The sequence below is a fragment of the Patella vulgata genome, chromosome 5 (assembly GCF_932274485.2).
Source record: "Patella vulgata chromosome 5, xgPatVulg1.2, whole genome shotgun sequence".
Classification (NCBI taxonomy): Eukaryota; Metazoa; Mollusca; class Gastropoda; family Patellidae; genus Patella; species Patella vulgata.
Window position 1 is genome coordinate 36,293,896 of NC_065883.2, and position 20,373 is coordinate 36,314,268.

Here is a 20,373-nt window from a genome sequence, read left to right on the forward strand (position 1 = left end):
ATAAAAACAAATTGTGGACGGACGGATGTCTGGACAGACGCGACGACAATATACGTCCACATAAAAGTGTGGGCGTATAATAAATGAAAAATGCCGTGGCGGAATGGAACTGCTACGGCACCACAGCATTTTTTGTACATCAAAATCATTACTTTTTTTTTTTAACTTTTCAAGATGTATAAATTTATTTATTATACATATGATAAACAAAACTAATGTAAGTGGTATTACATATACCATTATAGTTATTATTATTGTAGTTTACAATATTCTGCAAATTAATTTACTAAAAAAAGAAAACAACTGTTTAAAAAGGCTCTCATAGTCTTTTTTTTCATAGTCCTACATGTACTTCACAGCATACTTTGCAGTAAATACGTTTAACAAAATTAGTCGTCGGATTGTAACTCATAACCAATGCTATCTAGTTTCCAGTTATCGATGATTATTTTTCTAATCCCCATTATAATTATGGAATCAAAAATGATAAGAATTAGAGTGAGAAGGCATCGATGTCAGATGAGTGTCAAAAAAAGTGGAAGTAAGCTTCGTGTATCCATACGCGCAAATAGTTTGTGAAATGAATTTAAAATTATTGTTTGTTTGGAACAGATCTATTTTATGTAATTTTGGTTTGGTTTAAAAGAATAGCAAGAAAATAAATATCATGAACTTTTACGGTTCAAGTTTCAACAAAATCAGATAAAAATTGTGACCTCTATAGGGTCCACAAGCTAAAAACGTGATTTTCGTACAAACAGGGGCCATTATCCATGAAGTTTTGATCCGATATAAGCCAATATTGAAAGCAGCCGAGATCTTTTGGAGATAAACCTATATTTCAAGTTTCGTCAAAATCGCATAAGAACTGTGACCTGTAGAGTGTCGGAACGGACAGGGGCGACGACAATATACGTCCACATGAAAATGTAGGCATATAAAAATAAAACCACTGTAATGATAAAGCATGGATAGGCCTACAGCACATGGGTTAAAAGTGTATTCGATAATTGCAATAAGCAAAATATGTATTGACATTATTAACGGTCAGATGACATCCTCCTGGTACTATTCTATAACTGGTACATTAGTCATTATTAGGATCACAAGATCTACGACGGCAAAAAAGATAGGTTGCCAGGCAACGAAACTTATGCCCACAGCAGCTAATTTGTCCGGGCAGTCAACTAGAGTTATTGGATATCGCGAAAAATCAATAGGCTTCTTCGTCTCATGACATTAAACACTGTGTATAAAGTTAATCATACAATATGCAAGAGTTAAAATTGAATATTACATGTCTTTCTTTAGACCGGAAATGTTATCTAAATTATTAATTAGACATTAACTTTCCTTCACGATTTAACATTTAATCGGATAATCAAGACTATACTGTTTATCGTACTGACTTTAGTAATGATGATCAAGGCTAGCTGGAAATTTCAACCGCTTAGTTCTCGGTTCATAGTGGATCAATTTGAATGAAATTTTCCGCAAATTGTCTTTACATTATCTAGTTTTTAACTATCATAGTGAGAACTGTCAACTCGTTATCGAATCTCCCATAATGTATCTTTAAAGTCATCCGGATATTAACTTTAGCCTCTAAAGCGTCAACAAGCAATTGTGGACGATTGGACCGACGGACGTACGGATGGGGGTGACGACAATATACAACGACATTTCAATGTGGGCGCATAAAAAATGAATTGTGCCGTGGCAGATGGGGGTTACGTCGGCTTTTACCACACTTTCTCCATTTGTTGTGATTAATTTCGAGCGCTGAGAACAAGATATTTCATAGATTTTACATACAGTCAATGGAGAGAAAAATAGTTGCCTTAGTTCATTTGATTTGTAATCTTATTTTTAACAAGCCAACAGTGAGGCTGATGTCCCCCGCCGAAATAGGAAAATAATTAGAGAGTTATTGTGTTCCAAAGTCTCAGCAAATCAAATTGCTTATCGCTCTGCTTAATCTGAGCAGAAAATGCTCATTATCGATCTTAGTCAAGGTATTACTGTAATGAAACTATACACCAAGTTTCATCACTCTCACTTAATTAGAACTAAAGTTATAGTGTCCCAAAGCATCAACCAATCAAATTGTTTATCTCTGCTTACCCTAAGCGGAACGGACAGACAAACAGACAGACGGACGAACCCATTTTAATAGTTCCCTGCTTTCTTCGAAAGGCGGGGGACAATAAGCATGAACATTTACTCAATTCGAAGATCAACCAATCAAATTGTTTATCTCTGCTTACCATAAGCGGAACGGACAGACAGACAAACAGACAGACGGACGAACCCATTTTAATAGTTCCCTGCTTTCTTCGAAAGGCGGGGGACAATCAAAGTAGGAGAGTTATTGTTTTCCAAAGTCTCGACCAATCAAATTGCGTATCGCTCTGCTTACCCTGAGCAGAAAATGCTCATTATCAAACTTAGTCAAGGTATTACTGTAATGAAACTATACACCAAGTTTCATCAATCTCACTTAATTAGAACTAAAGTTATCGTGTCCCAAAGCATCAACCAATCAAATTGCTTATCTCTGCTTACCCTAAGCTGAAAATGCTCATCTTCGAACTCCATCAAGGCATTGACCTAATCAACACATACACCAAGTTTGAACATTCTAGCTCAATTAGGAAGAGAGTTATCGTGCCCCAAAGTATCAACCAATCAAATTGCTTATCTCTGCTTACCCTAAGCGGAAAATGCTCATCTTCGAACTCCATCAAGGCATTGACCTAATAAACACATACACCAAGTTTGAACATTCTAGCTCAATTAAAAGTTATCGTGTCCCAAAGCATCAACCAATCAAATTGCTTATCTCTGCTTACCCTAAGCGGAAAATGCTCATCTTCGAACTCCATCAAGGCATTGACCTAATCAACACATACACCAAGTTTGAACATTCTAGCCCAATTAGGAAGAGAGTTATCGTGTCCCAAAGCATCAACCAATCAAATTGCTTATCTCTGCTTACCCTAAGCGGAAAATGCTCATCTTCGAACTCCATCAAGGCACTGACCTAATAAACACATACACCAAGTTTGAACATTCTAGCTCAATTAGGAAGAGAGTTATTGTGTCCCAAAAAGTGTGACGGACAGACAGACGGACAGACAGAAGGACAGACAGACGGACAGACAGACAGACAGACAGACAGACAGACAGACAGACAGACGGACGAACCCATTTTAATAGTCCCCTGCTTTCTTCGAAAGGCGGGGGACAATTAAAAATTTACCTGCAATTCTTTTCTTACGAACATTAACTGGCACAGCTGTGAAGAAAAATGGTTCAAGTCTATCTGGATCTGTAAACAATTACAGAAAAAATGTCTTAGTTACCTTCATAAAGCCTTATTACAAATAAATCACATGGTTTCAGGATGTTGTTTAAAGACCACATAAGATTAAAAATCTTAATTGAATGTACTTATAGCCAATTTGTGACTATATCCATTTTACGACAAGTTCAAACCAATCTGATTAAAATTAATTCAGCTATTGAGGTTTAAGTATCCGAAAGCCAAAAGCGGTTTTCAAATTTTCAATTACAACCTTAATCCGATTGATTGGCTGGTGACGTCACAGGCACTACACATCTATATACATTATCTATACAATACACACCACCAGTTGACAAGTGTGTATGTGTCCAATTAATATGTGACTGGCATAGTCATAATCACCAAATTATCGTCTTGCGTTGTTATAGATTAGACATTTGTGATTGGAATATTTTAGAGTGAATTTAAAATGCCGTATCATGCTGTAGATCCATTTAAGGTGCCACTGTTTAAATAGGCCCCGTGACAACTAAAGACGACCTAAGCAATTAGCGCATTTACCGGTAATTTGGATAACCCTGTAATACTTGATATCCCAAACTATTCTCTATAAGTACAGAAATACAAATGGTGCCAGTCAATTGACGATATATTCATTATTAGCTACATGTATATATAATAATAATAACCATTTCTATACACAAAGAACAACTTTTATTGTAACTCTGTTTGAAATTCACAGCGAATATGGAATTTTCCGATGACCATGCATAGATCACCCTCATTTCTCAGCCAATCAACGCTGGGAATCTTATTGTCATGTACGGTTCCATGCACTATGAGCGTAGTAACTGATGTTAAACTTTGGCGCGAAAATTGCATGGGATTCATGGACATGAATATCAAATACACTTGATCATATGCAGAGTGTCCTGATGCCGTTTGGTGAGTGATTAAACTGTCAATGCAATTGTAAATTACTTTTATTATAAAGAAGATAACCTAATCGCATCACAAAAGTTTATCCCTCGAATAATTTATATTCAGATTTCATATCAAGTCAATTAAATGTTGTTTAAACGCCAGTCAACAAATAAAACGAGGCTACTTGATTACAAAAACACCGGTGAGCAATAATTAATGGGTAAATAATAATTATAAACAATTGTTGAGAGAGAGAGAGAGAGAGAAACGGGGTTTAACGTCCACTTGACACAAACTAGGTCATTTTGGGACTAACATATGGTTTAATTTTATTTACATTATTCGCTTGCGCGTAGGGGTCTTTAGCAGTGGGAGGAAACCGGAGGCCCCGGAGAAAACCCACGAGACTGGACAGGCGACCCTACTCCTTGCCACGTACAACCGGGATACAACTGTTGAGTAAAACTTAATTATTTTATACAATTAATATGTGTGTGTACGATTCTACCATTAGTTCATTCGTGGGTACTACGCACACATTCCACCTAGAGTGATGTCTTTGATCTGGCCGGCGTAAAAAAGATAATTACCTAATCAGCATTCTTAATCCCACTAACAATCCCACTAACAAACACCGAGATGTAAATTAATTTATGACCCCAAGTCTGTATAACTTTACTCAACACTACTTGGCATAATACACAAAGATAGTTAGATGACCCCTCTCAATCTGTCTGTTATTCCATTTAGATGGTTACCAACAAAATTTATTTGTACTATTAATTCTAACGTATATTGAGATATTTTTTCGTATTTCATTTTTACGGTCTATTTCAGAGTAATGAAGTCAAATCCGGCGTACGATGGTAACGGATCTTCATTTACAAATCACTTTTCAATCATAGTTGACTTTTATAATGCATTTTGCATAACCACATCTTTTTACTCCTGTACTCTTGGGAACCTCGTGGTTTTCCTCTGGGTCCTCCGGTTTCCTCCCACTGCTAAAGACCGCTACGCGCAAGTGAATTATTGAAATAAAATTAAACCAAATGTTAGTCCCGAAATGACCTAGTTTGTGTCAAGTGGACGTTAAACCCCATTTCCCTCTCCCCTTTTACTTGGGGAAATTAGATCCACAATACTCTTTTGACGAAAATGTATCTCGAATCGATTGGACTGCACACGATGTTATAGGGTATTATAACATAATTGCTGTCGTGAGAAACGAGATCGACGGTACATTCTGAAACAAATTTCTAAATTGGATCTTAAATTACAATGAATTACGAAACAAATTATTCCCTAGTCAATTGTTTTATTTAATTAGAGGGATTAAGGAATCAGTCAGGCATTAATGAATACACAGGCCGGCTGTATATAGGTAATTAAGAAATAAACATTCTGAATATGGCGTCTGAGGGGATTAAGAGTGTTTTCGATAATTGGCAAAGTAGTTACGGAAGGTCTATTTTTACGACTTTTAGTGAAGATAACTGAATTAATTTCAATCAGATTGGTGTGAACTTGCCGTAAAGTTGATATAGTAACCATTTGCTACATGTATCGTAAAGTTCTCAAGCCCATCTTATGTGTACTTTAAAGTAGCTGATTGAAAGTATCTAGGGTTTTTTGAAAGCTATAAGCACTGACCTCTGTCTGTATAAGTTGACTGCAAATAAATTTTACAAAGTCAAGTTAGTCAATCCCATCTTTTATAAGCTCATGTTTCAGAAAATTAAGATGGGCAGCTAAGAAGAAAAGGGAATAAAGATAGGTTGCCAGGCAACTAAACATACGCCCACAGCAGCTAACTCGTCCGAGCAGTCGACAAGGGTTGTCACATATTTATTCTTTTGTAGGTAATTAGGGCCATAACTCTGGAAGTAATCTACAGAAATTGTTCAAATTCCACAGGCTTTTTCGTTTTACTAATTCAAATAATGCATATAAATTTCATACAGATCGGATGATAACTTTTGTCGTTCGAACGTTCAAAGTTCAACAAAGTAAATCAAGATGTAATTAACATAAATTTGCTGAAACTCAATAGGCTTGTTCGTTTTACTAATTTAAATAATACATATAAATTTCATACAGATCGGATAATAACTTTTGTCGTTAGAGCATTCACAAGGTAAAACAAAGTGAAACAAGGGCCATAACTCACGGCGTAATTAACGTAAATTGCTGAAATTCAATACCCTTCTTCATTTCATTAATCTAAATGATGCATATCAATTTTAAACAGATCGGATGATAACTGTTGTCATTAGAGCGTTCACAAGATTCAACAAAGTGAAACAAGGGCCATAACTCTAGATGTAATTAACGGAAATTGCTGAAACTCAATAGTCTTGTTCGTTTTACTAATTTAAGTGATACATATAAATTTCATACAGATCGGATAATAACTTTTGTCGTTAGAGCATTCACAAGGTAAAACAAAGTGAAACAAGGGCCATAACTCACGGCATAATTAACGGAAATTGCTGAAATTCAATAAGCTTCTTCATTTCACTAATTTAAATGATGCATATCAATTTCAAACAGATCGGATGATAACTGTTGTCATTAGAGTGTTCACAAGATTCAACAAAGTGAAACACGGGCCATAACTCTAGATGTAATTAACGGAAATTGCTGAAATTCGATAGGCTTCTTTGTTTTACTAATTTAAATGATGCATATAAATTTCATACAGATCGGTTGATAACTTTTGTCGTTAGAACGTTCACAAGGTGCAACAAAGTGAAACAAGGGCCATAACTCAAGAAGAAATGAACGGAAACTGCTGAAATTCAATAGGCTTCTTCATTTCACTAATTTAAATGATGCATATCAATTTCATACAGATCGGTTGATAATTTTTGTCATTAGAGCGTTCACAAGATTCAACAAAGTGAAACAAGGGCCATAACTCCAGAAGAAATTAACGGAAGTTATTGAAATTAAATAGGCTTCTTTGTCTCACTAATACAAACAACATATATCAATTTCAAAACAATCGGTTGATAAATATAGTCTGTAGAGTGTTCACAAGAAATTGTGGACGATGGACAGACGGACGGGGCGACGGCAATATACGACCACATTTCCATGTGGGCGTATAAAAAACAATTACCATTTGCCTCATCTATTAATCTGGCAATATGACTTAACAGATGGTCCCTCATCTTGGCTCTGGCACGACTTTCATTTCCAAAACTTGTGTATGTCTCTTTGCACTTCTCAGGCATCAAATAACATTTGAAAGTGAAGTTTTTTGTCATTTCATTTGAGCTAATGTCAGCAAATAAACTAATTACAGCTTTATCAGATAAAGCCTGTATCTGGTCTAGATTTAAAACTTCCAAAGATTGAATACTCCGTTTGGTCAGCTGTAAAACAAGCAAAATAATTACTATTGAATATACCAGTAATCGATCATTTCATAGTTCCGTTAAATGTGACGCAAGGGATTTAACTCTCATGATGTATATTAATATCATTTGACCCATTGGTTGTACAAAGATTAATCAGACAAAGGAATTGAACTATCTTTGAGTTTATTTCAGCAGTTAGTAATAGATTGTACATCAATGATATAAATCAACACATCAAATAGAACTGTAGTCATATAATAAAAGGATACAAATAAGGCAGTTTTACAAAGATTTTGATGAATAACTAGAGTAAACTTTTTGTTGAAGTGTGGCATATAAATAATGTATTAAAATGCATTTAAATATTACAGATGTTACTTAAAATTTGCATTGGGAATGAGCAACAGACTATTTAACATATTAAAATAGATGCTTCCTTGGTTTCTCTATTCTAAAAATATATATTCTAAAAGACAATGTACATTGGCATGAGTTGATATTCAGTATATTGAAAGAACAGATCGAAATATGCCAAGTAACATTCATAAAACTACTTTTATTAACTCAACAGTTCTCTGTATTCTAATATCTCATACACATTCAAGAAGATGAAGGGCTTATTTACATGTATTAATACTTTGACATTGTTTAATCAGCTTTTAATTTACCTTTTTGGGCATCTTACTTTCAAACCGGGGTTCTTTTTCCAATGTAGCTGTGGCCACCTGAGCAAGTACATCAAGGGACATGTATGGACTTTGACTGTCATTATCACTTTCGTATGGATCATGTTTTCTCTGAAGACTGCCTTTTGTATCTTTACGCACAGTATTTCCTTAAACAAATAATTGAAAAGCATTGCAACACCCAAATAGGAAGTTAGCAATTCACAGAAGCTAATATGTACTCAGATTATTAAACATTTACTTAAAGATACAGTATGTAAGATTTAGATAAAGAGTTAGCCATTCTTGCTATTATAGTTCGAAAATAGATAATGCAAAATGAATATATTGAAAATTTCATTCGAATTACTCTACTGTGAGTGAAGATATTAGCCTTTGAAGGTTTGACAAGATGTGTGCATTAATTGCCACCACTGTACTGGTTGTTCGAAGCTAAGCCAAACTTCTCCATTTTTAAATGAAATCAGGACATGGCTGAACTGTTCTAATCTACTTAATATCGCAGATACATGTATACGATGGTATCGAGAGTTGATTATAGTATTGTCATGTTAATAAATGTCTAATTAATAGTTTATATAACATTTCAGGCCTAAAGAAAGACCTGCAACAGGCATATTTAGCTCTTGCATAAGCATGTTTATGAAAACAAATACCAATGTTTAATAAACTACCAGCTTAGATTCAATCCGATTTAAAATATGCACATCAATTTGGTTCATGGGCAAATAAAGATGGTGGCCATCTTGTTAAATAGGGAGTAGTACAGATCAATGGAATTTTCAATTTGTTATATGTTTGTAAATACTGAACGAAATTGAACTATTTTGGAATGACATTCCTATTAGAGATTCATCTTTCACAATATTGTAGTTTGCATAGAGCCTATTAACTTGGCGATGTGTTCGATCCTGGTGTTGACTGAGAATCCCCCTTGTCAGAGGTGCCGAACAGAGATAATGACAAGGGACAGCGCACTGTTGTTTGGATGGGATGAAATACTGAGGTCCTGTGTGCACATGCATGTAAAAGAACCCTTGAAAGGTGGAACTTGAAATAAAAAGTTGCTTTAGTGCCGCTGTTCAGGCAAAATTTCCCTCATAGCACACTGTATGGTGTATGTCCGTCTTCATTAGCTCGATCTGAGGACGTTAAACCCATTTCATTTCGTACTGGCAAAATCAAGAATATAAGATTATAATAGCAAAAATTGCCCATATAGCACACTGTATTGCGTATGCCCGTCTTCATTAGCTCAGTCTGAGCACGATCGTAGGATGTTAAACCCATTTCAATTTGTACTGCCAAATCAAGAATATACATATAACAAGCCAAACAGTGAGGCTGATGTCCCCCGCCGAAATAGGAAAATAATTAGAGGACACATATAAATTTATCACAAATTATCTTTTACAAAGTATTGAACAATCAAACAGTATATCTTTACTTATAGTCTAACAATCAAAGTAGGAGAGTTATTGTTTTCCAAAGTCTCGACCAATCAAATTGCGTATCGCTCTGCTTACCCTGAGCAGAAAATGCTCATTATCAAACTTAGTCAAGGTATTACTGTAATGAAACTATACACCACGTTTCATCAATCTCACTTAATTAGAACTAAAGTTATCGTGTCCCAAAGCATCAACCAATCAAATTGCTTATCTCTGCTTACCCTAAGCGGAAAATGCTCATCTTCGAACTCCATCAAGGCATTGACCTAATCAACACATACACCAAGTTTGAACATTCTAGCTCAATTAGGAAGAGAGTTATCGTGCCCCAAAGTATCAACCAATCAAATTGCTGCTTACCCTGAGCAGAAAATGCTCATTATCAAACTTAGTCAAGGTATTACTGTAATGAAACTATACATCAAGTTTCATCAATCTCACTTAATTAGAACTAAAGTTATCGTGTCCCAAAGCATCAACCAATCAAATTGCTTATCTCTGCTTACCCTAAGCGGAAAATGCTCATCTTCGAACTCCATCAAGGCATTGACCTAATCAACACATACACCAAGTTTGAACATTCTAGCTCAATTAGGAAGAGAGTTATCGTGCCCCAAAGTATCAACCAATCAAATTGCTTATCTCTGCTTAGCCTAAGCAGAAAATGCTCATCTTCGAACTCCATCAAGGCATTGACCTAATAAACACATACACCAAGTTTGAACATTCTAGCTCAATTAAAAGTTATCGTGTCCCAAAGCATCAACCAATCAAATTGCTTATCTCTGCTTACCCTAAGCGGAAAATGCTCATCTTCGAACTCCATCAAGGCATTGACCTAATCAACACATACACCAAGTTTGAACATTCTAGCCCAATTAGGAAGAGAGTTATCGTGTCCCAAAGCATCAACCAATCAAATTGCTTATCTCTGCTTACCCTAAGCGGAAAATGCTCATCTTCGAACTCCATCAAGGCATTGACCTAATAAACACATACACCAAGTTTGAACATTCTAGCTCAATTAGGAAGAGAGTTATTGTGTCCCAAAAAGTGTGACGGACAGACAGACGGACGGACAGACGGACAGACAGACGGACGAACCCATTTTAATAGTCCCCTGCTTTCTTCGAAAGGCGGGGGACAATTATTGCAAAATTTAAATTTTATTGTCTTCATTTCACTATCTATTCTCATTGTAAAATCTTCAGAAATTATTTTATGAAATCAACTGAAACTTATATAAACCAGCGGCTGCCAGGCAGGATACGCCCACATTTTCGAGAGATGGATAGAGAACGAGCTAAAAAGAAAGTGATTTTTCCTACAATCAAGGGCCATAATTCAGGAAATTACAATTCGATATGTGCAAATATCGAAAGGAACCAAGATCTGTGGGTTATAAACTTACATTTCAAGTTTCAACAAATCGGATAAAAATTGTGACCTCTATAGGGTCCACAACCTTGATATACCATATTTTTACGCTATTTGAGAACGAGGAGCAGCCATTTTGTCTGTCAGTTTTGGGCCGATTTTCACGAAATTCGAATACAGCCGTCCTTAGGGTGTAACGGTGAAATAATAATACAGCTTTTTAAATCGGATAAAAATTATGACCTCTATAGGGTCCACAAGCTAAAAACTCGATTTTTCGTACAATCAGTCGTCCATAATTCAGGAAGTTACGGTCCGATATATGCGAATATCGAAAGGAACCGAGATCTTTGGGTTATAAACTTACATTTCAAGTTTCAACAAAATCGGATAAAAATTGTTGACCTCTATAGGGTCCACAACCTTGACATACCATATTTTTACGCTATTTGAGAACAAAGGGCGGCCATTTTGTCAGTCATTTTTGGTCCGATTTTCACGAAATTCAAACTCGGCCGTCCTTAGGGTGTAATGGTGATATAATAATACGTTTTTTTAAATCAGATAAAAAATTATGACCTATATAGGGTCCACAAGCTAAAAACGTGATTTTTCGTACAATCAGGGGCCATAATTCAGGAAGTTACAGTCCGATATGCGCGAATATCGAAAGGAACCGAGATCTTTGGGTTATTAGCATACATTTCAAGTTTAAACCATATCGGATAAAAATTGTGACCTCTACAGTGTTCACAAGCTAAAAACGTGATTTTTCGTAAAATCAGGGGCCATAATCCATGAAGTTACAGTCCGATACATGCCAATATCGAAAGGAACCGAGATCCTAGGGTGATAAACCTATATTTCAAGTTTCATTGAAATCCGATAAAAATTGTGACCTGTAGACTGTTCACAAACAATTGTGGACGGACGGACAGGGGCGACGACAATATACGTCCACATGAAAATGTGGGCGTATAAAAATAACTACACTGGTTGTTCGAAGCTAACTCTCGCTCCTCCATTTTTAGCTTAAATCAAAATACGGTTGAACTGTTCTAATCTATTTAATATCGGAGAAATCCGATGCCATCGAGAGTTGATTATGGCCTGGATAAGTTAATTAATGTTTAATTAATAATTTAGATAACATTTCATGCCTAAAGAAAGACCTGCAATAGGCAGATTTAGCTCTTGCATAATGTATGTTTAAAGATACATTCCCGCATACAAACTTTGTGAATTGATGATATATTTGGACTAAAAACATTCAAAGTAACCAATCTATCAAAAATTTGCTTCAATTCCCACTCAAAACTTGGTATTCCCTGGGGATACCTATAGCTATAAGTAAGCTGTTGTTAGATGCAATGTCTGTCAACTTAGTTTCATTGTTGGAGGCCTTAGTAAATTCTTAATTGACTTGTAGAAGTAGCAGATCGTTTAATGGGTCGACATTTCGGGTGGTGTCGACCCATTAAACGATCTTCAACTTCTACACGTCTGTTGTGTATCCTGTTGAGCGGGGATTCTTTAATTTTATTTTACTACTCCGCCCCGCCGGTATCATCTTTTGATCCAGTCTCCACGCAGATGTATCAGCCTGTCCAGCTTTAATTACTCTCTAAGTAAAGGGAGTGTTGCCGTACCCTTTTCCTGTTTCCTAAATTCTTAATTATTTCTGTCAACTTCGTTTTCCGCTGTTTATTTGCTGAGTCTTTGTACATTGACACCTCTCAATGTTTCCAAAACCACCTAACTATTTGACCAAGAAATAACAACCGCTCCCTCACTTAAGCTGGTACACAATAAGCTGGCAGATAACAGTCGGGTTGCTAGTTATTGATACCCTGACAATTTTGCCCAGTGCTTGCCCCATGGGCGTTTTTCGGGTAATCCAGTATTTTTCTAGTAAGATTGGGTGTCTATACTTTCCATATACATGTATACCAAATTTGACATACTTTTATTAGAAATAACCACCCGGTAAATACTTTTCTGGTAAAGTATCTTTAAGTAAGGAACTTTTATATAAGGACTATATAAGCAGTAAATTTAATCAGTCGATCAGTTAAAAAGATGCTGTAGATACCTTTATCTATGGTGGGTTAAACACATATTATGCAAGAGCTAAATCTGCCTATTGCAGGTCTTTCCTTTCTTTAAACTATCAATTATACATTATTAACAAAACAAGACCATAATCAACTCTCGATGGCATAGGATACTCAATATTATAACTAGATTAGAACGGTTCGCCATTTAAAAATTTTATTAAAAAATGGCAAAGCGAGGCTAAGTCTCGAATATACCAGTACCCTGGTTACCACAATGCACACATCTTGCCAAAACTACAAACAGTGATAACTTAACTCAGAATGAAGTAATTTGAATGAAATTTTCAATATTTTCATTTTAAATTAATTATCTATTTTTGAGCTATTATAGCAAGAATGGTCAGCTCTTTATCTAAATCTTACATTATGTATCTTTAAGCAACCGATAAAATTCAATGTTGACAGAAAATATATCTATAATAATCTTCTTTATATTAACAGAAGTTCATGGGTATCATATTTTGTCTTTTATTCAGTTTGCAAGGACTTGTGATAAAATTTTGATAAATCATTGTGGGGATATCATAGTAGAATATAATGGTACAGTGAACTATGATAAGAAAAATATCCAAATTTATCAATAAGCATGCCATCATAATATGTACCGTATGACAATCCTTACCTTAGTTTAACCTATTTATCATAAACTAAATAAAAAGTTATATTTTTTTAATATTCATTTAAAAGGGAGCTTTTAGTACACTGAAATCATTCACACTATAAGCTATCTCCTCACAAAGCTAATTTCAGTACAAAGTCAGTTGGAAATCAGTCACACTAAACCAATCTACTGATTGTTTGCTGGCTGACTGATGGGCCTATATGAAATGTTATAGATAGATATGATAAAAATATACAAATTTAAAAGATTGCAAGCACAGCAAGTCAACAAACCTTGTAAAAGCAAATGATAACTACAAGACTATCTTATTATACGAAACATATGGAAAGCTAGGGGAAAAACTATTCAAATTCAGAAGATCATTAGGGTGCCAATTCAACAAAGGTTTTAAGAACATTGTAAAATAAAGGGCAAATACGACTAGTATTCTATTTTGCAAACAGAATGATCGTCAGCTAAATTTTTTTTTACAAAACCATACATCCCACTCCGGTCGGCATAGTTGACAAAAAAATTTAAAAAAATAAAAACCTCTATAATTTTCTAAAGTCAATTTGAAATTATTACCAGTATCAGATGAGTTATATTTGTCCCTGAATTTGATAATGTCCATTACGGACACGAACATTATTATAGACTTGACATAATACTTATTTCGCCCCTGCTTAATTATTTTTTTTATTTTTAAACGATTTTCTGGCGCCTCTGTTGATTTGTCCAAAAAGTATTGTGAAGTTTGCGTTCTTTCAAGTTTCTATGCTACGGCCAGGGAAAATTGACAATTGGGGTATATAAATTGATATATAATTAAGCTTATAGTTACTAATTTGTAGATGTTGCTCTGTTTTAACAATGTCATGAAAGATAACTTTTGTGTATTGATATAATTCAACCGAAAATATGCTCGTTAATAACCAGCCGAAGATACCCATGTGTTGCTGCTGTACGTTACATTATACCACGTGGTTTATATCAACGAATGCGCGTTCACGATATACCAAATAATATTTAGTTATTTAAATTATCTTTTAATTATAAAATCAAATAAAGTTAGGCATAATAAATGAAGGTGTACAAATCTAATGCAATTTACTGTGGAACGCGACTAGTACTGAACTGTTGGCGCCATGAAGTAGCACACAGAGATTCGCGCCGAAAAGTTACAGCTCCCTGTCTGGTCCGCCATTTTTGCATCGTCTGTCACGAAAACATTGAAAGCTAAGTCGACAATACTGCCCGGATAACAGTCTCGATGTCTATATCGACTGTTATATATGAGAATATCCCCCACTGTATATAACTACCATTGTTGTGAAAGTAACCAAGCATTATTAAAACAATACATATCAAAACTTCAACATTTTGATACAATGTTGTCGCTTGCGTTGTATCGTAGCAGCCGACGTGTTGCTTCACATGCCATTTTCAACCACCAGTTTTGCTGTCTTCAACCCAGAACATATTCTGTTTGAAAGCTACTCTAAAAAGTACAGTAATTCGCGTTCATTACCGTTTTTTGTACGCTCTCTTAAATTCTTTTTTGATGTCTTTTCCTTTTGTCTTTGAGTCGCCATTTTCGTCTTCTTGGGCGACTCGTCTGCTACCGATCAAAAAGGATTACCTTTTTCAGGACGGTACGTCTATTTTTTAGCAGTGGTTATGTTGGTTTTGTATGTTATAAACTTGTGATATTGTATCCTACCATCTTGTGCTCATTTTTAAAATGTCAAGCATCGATTTGAGGCTTTGGATAGAAGTGATATTCCTTAAATTAATTTTCAATTGTTTATCAGTTCAACATTGTGGAATTTAGAACGTACTGTTGAATCTTGGGATGACCTTTATAACCCTAATAAAAGTGCATGCCACAAGCTAGCAGACGAAAATTGTAGATATTGTAATAGTTACATCTATGATTTAAGTTGAATCAGCTTTGTTTTCATAGTTTGGGTAATATAAAACTTTATTTTTATTTTATTTTTTTTTAAATGACATAAGAGTAGATGTGATTAATGCTGCACGCGTCCTCTCTGTGTGTATTCAATATACTTTGGCAGGTGCCCGGATTGTTTAGTCACGTGTCCTACGGAATTAACCGAACCAGAGTCCGATTGCACAGTATTTTAGCGGGAACGGAGAAATTAAAAGGAAAATCTAACGCAGGATTAAATATAGCCCAGCGTTTTCTCCTTGTTATATAATTCATTGTCGATTATCAATTGAAATGTCGAATATTACCGATGATGAATTGATGGAAGAATTTGAAACGTTCGGTATTGAACTTGAAGAAGATGGTAATGTTTCGAACAGATGTAAGTCAAAGTGTTTCTACTTTTGCATCTCTCTTCTACTAAGTTCTAGTAGTAGTACTCTGTGACCTGTCACAACACCTGAAATGGGGGGGGGGGGTCCTCAAGACAAAAATCATTCACAACACCTTTAGTGCCTTTATTTTGGTGTCTAATAATAAACGTGCTTGAGATGATACTGAACAATACAAAATGGATGAAAATCAACTTTGGAAAATATGAAGCAAATATACCATTCAGCAATTATTTAGGCCTAGCACTGCGCAGCTACAGCCGTACAGGATAAACAAAACGTGGGAAATCACAAAGTCTCACAGAGATACCATGGCCCTTATTCACGAAAACTTAAACTAAGATACAATCGAAATTTTAAGAAATACTGCAATTCGATTGGCTGACCAGTAAAATCAATTTGCATATCCAATTTGCATATTGGTCAGCCAATCGAATTGCAGTATTTCTTAAAATTTCGATTGTATCTTATTTTAAGTTTTCTTGAATAAGGCCATTAAGGGCCCTGAATATATACACTAAAACCGTCAAGACTTCAAATTTTGAAAACTATCTTTGTTTTAGCACATCACGTCCATATAATTAAACTTTTTTTATACGCCCACATTTTCATGTCGACGTATTGTGCTGTCGCCCCTGTCCGTCCACAATTTGTTTGTGGACACTCTTACAGGTCACAATTCTTATCCGATTTTGACAAAACTTGAAATATAGGTTTATCTCCAAAAGATCTCGTCTGCTTTCGATATTGGCATGTATCGGATCGAAACTTCATGGATTATGGCCCCTTTTTGTACGAAAAATCCTGTTTTTAGCTTGTGGACCCTATAGATAGGGCTATGAATGCAAAATCGATTTATTAATGGATTTATTTACAAATAAGCCTATTTGATAAAGCTACATTTAAATAGCATAAAACTGTTTACAGATTGAAGATATCTTAAAGGACCTAAGTCCGTAACTCAAAATCCTCCAAAATCTTCGACATCGAAAACACGAATTATTGGTCAATTTAAATCAACATTGATGATGTAAACTTACCGGGAAAAGATGAGCTTCTGATATCCGATATTTAAGATAAAATAATTTTTTTAACATTGGTACACGAATCGTGTACCATAATGCACTTCAGCCCCAGTTGTATTGAGAGACTTGAGGAACAAGGCTAGACACATTGCACCAAATCAAATGGAGTTATGTAGACTAGAATAACTAGACGCTAGAAATTTGCACTCGATTGAGATTGCTGACTTATTTCGCCAAACATAACTGATTTGAAATTGGAGTAAAAACGGAAACCATTAAATGTAAATCAGTTTATATACATTCATATTACAGTATTATATGCGTTGCGACCCACTTTTGTGAATTTCTAGGTCCCAAATGTTAGCGATTTAGCTCCTTTAATCTTTATTAGAAGCCAAGATATGAACATTTATGTTCGGTGAATCGGGGTACTTTTTGTCTAAAATTTTATATAGACTCTTATAGAGAAAGTCTCAAGCAATTGAAAATAGACTGAAAGGTCACAGGGGTCAATGGCACAAAATTCAGGAATTAACAATGGATCAGAAGCACATAATTATGCATAATACCTGGACAAAATATCCGATCTTGCTGAAAATTGGCACAACGCACGCCCAATCGACACTCTAAAGTATGACGAAAATAAAACCATTGGTCGACAACGATGTTGGCCATTTTGAATAAAATAAAAACAAAAAACGCGTAATATTGTTGAAATCGTAACGATATTGGCCATTTTGAAATCCAAGATGGCTGCCACAATTCCAAGATGGCAGCCTCCAGCGTCAACAAACTATTTTATCGCAAACCAAAAAAATAAAATTGAACAAATGTCATCATCCAACATATCAAACTGAAGCAAATCTAAACAGCAATTCAAAAATAACACATTTGCACTTTTACAACCATTACAGTAATAACAGACCAGGCAGTAATAACAGACCAGGCAAATATAACTAAGGATTCAAAAAAAAAATCAAAAAGTATCATGTTTATAAGTATTTTCTGTGATAGAAAGGTTATGCAATGTTGCATTAGCAATTTAGCAAAGGGAGGTAATCGTACATGAGTTCACTCCCCTTAGACCACAAATGTGATTAATTTGACAAAATTTTTTTGAAGGTTCTGACTAATTTGTACAAAACTGATCATCTTTGGTTGCTCAGTGAACATACCAAGAAACATATTCGTTTTAAATTCCATTTTTGTCTGTCAACTCAAAATATTTATAATAACAGTCATTCTATTACTGCATTTTATTAATGATACTGACTCTTGTAAAATTAAGGATGAAGTTAATATTGAGCCGTGATTTTTTCCCTTCCCAAACAAGAAAACCAACAGATTTTACAAATCCACTAGCAAACTAATATTACAAACATGTAACTATAAAGTGCAATAAAAAATTGTGCTGTATAAATAGTGCTGAATCAAAGCATTACACTAATGAATATTTTACTTATATGTTCACTTAAGTATTTACAATATATCCTTTAGTTTTACTGTTTATTTTGGTGCTTTTTTCAGCAACAAAATGTTTTTTTACGTAGTAGGTTTTTGTAGCCCTACTCTCAACCCTCCTCCTTTGAAAGCTCAGGCTTGGAACCGGCCTCGGCAGATTTAAACAGGATAACAGTTGTAAAGACAACACACACAAGAAACCAATTACAATAACACACGATATAAGGAACAATTATGAAGATAAACACACGTCGAATGCTATATAGTAGTATTTTTTCATTCCTTTGTCTTTAAAATGGAATTTGTCTGTCAAAAGATCTATAGGAACTTGAATATTTCTGAAAAAAACAAATAAAAGACTTGATAATTGCTTTTCTCTGAGATTCACAAATACTTGAGGTAAGATCGGTAGATTTTGAGAAATTTTCCCACTCAACAATACTCCCTACATACTTGTCTGAAGCCATAAGGTTTGCAGATACATAATACTGCTACATAAAAGAGGCATAACATTATTGGATATAAAAGTATTGGTCATTTAATTTTTCTTCATAACTTTTGAAATACCGGTAATTCAAAAAGTCTTTGCAAGTCATAATTAGATTTCAAAATATACTATTCAAAAAAAGTAGGGGATATTTGATTTTGGGGGCATTATACTAAAATATGCAAATGACTACGAAAAAAGTCACTATAGAACCTAACAGAAGAAACATTTCCAGTTACATGTGACGCCCAAACGCACCAATAGCTACCGCATGGAATGCAGGTGATGCTTGGGATCATCATGGGGGTCCAACCCAAGATTTGCACGACTCTGACTTTGAATGTTACAGTCATTGTGGCATTGAATTCCAGGGTGGAAACATCAGTTTAATTGTTTTAGTGACCAGAAAACAAATTTTGATATGCGTCGGCTTACCCAAAATGAAAGGTTACGTGCCCTTGGCATGCTACAGATCGGCACAACACAGGCGGTTGTGGCGCGGACGATGAATGTTTCTCAGTCTGTCATAAGCAGGCTATGGTCCAGATACCGTGATACACAATCTGTACAGGACAGACCACGCTCAGGTCGACCAAGGGCGACAACTCAAGCCCAGGATCGATTTATCCGTACCTTGGCCTTGAGAAATCGTGTCATCACAGCAAATCAGATCAGCGCTCGTCTTCAAACAGACACTGGTGTGAGAGTGAGTGGCCAGACGATTCGGAATCGACTGCATAGGGGTCACCTTCGCGCCCGACGTCCTCGCGTGATCCCTTGTTTGAGAGATCATCACATTCAGGCAAGACGTCGTTGGTGTAGGGATCGTCAACACTGGGATAATCGACGCTGGAGCAATGTGATGTTTTCAGATGAGTCAAGGTTCACTGTTGATTTTTTGGACAGACGTAGGAGGGTGTGGCGTCGTCGAAACGAGCGCTTCCAAGACGTTAACGTCATCAGACATGATCGATTTGGGGGTGGTTCTGTTATGGTGTGGGGAGGCATCACTGTTGCTGGAAGAACGGCTTTACATGTTGTTGCAGGGCGTGTTACAGGCCAGTACTACTGGGACAACATCTTGGCAGTCCATGTTGTGCCGTTCGCACGACGTCATGGCCGCCGTTTCATCTTCCAGGATGACAACGCAAGATGTCACAGGGCCAGGATCGTTACAGGTTACCTCCAACAACAGAACATCACCACATTACCTTGGCCAGCACTGAGTC

At 35.6% G+C, this 20,373-nt stretch overlaps 2 protein-coding genes across 4 annotated transcripts in view; one reads left to right on the top strand and one right to left on the bottom strand.

The window, feature by feature from the left end:
• LOC130012940 (B-cell lymphoma 6 protein homolog) overlaps positions 1–15,441 on the bottom strand; it is an 85,469-nt gene extending 70,028 nt beyond the window's left edge. Inside the window, exons 1-4 of one of the 2 annotated variants that reach the window (XM_056101135.1) lie at positions 14,417–14,567; positions 8,265–8,431; positions 7,356–7,611; positions 3,263–3,331 (exon numbers count right to left, since the gene is read on the bottom strand). In XM_056101135.1, coding sequence (XP_055957110.1) covers positions 3,263–3,331; positions 7,356–7,611; positions 8,265–8,431; positions 14,417–14,477 — 553 coding nt within the window. In that variant the 5' untranslated portion in view covers positions 14,478–14,567. Of the gene's footprint in view, positions 1–3,262; positions 3,332–7,355; positions 7,612–8,264; positions 8,432–14,416; positions 14,568–15,359 lie in introns of those variants that run through there. The other variant, XM_056101136.1, reaches the window with a different exon arrangement.
• A 531-nt stretch (positions 15,442–15,972) lies between these two features.
• LOC126820660 (DNA polymerase alpha subunit B) overlaps positions 15,973–20,373 on the top strand; it is a 157,203-nt gene continuing 152,802 nt past the window's right edge. For both annotated transcript variants that reach the window (XM_050548780.2, XM_050548782.2), the window contains exon 1: positions 15,973–16,161. In XM_050548780.2, the coding sequence (XP_050404737.1) occupies positions 16,074–16,161 (88 nt within the window). In that variant the 5' untranslated portion in view covers positions 15,973–16,073. The remainder of the gene's footprint in view (positions 16,162–20,373) is intronic.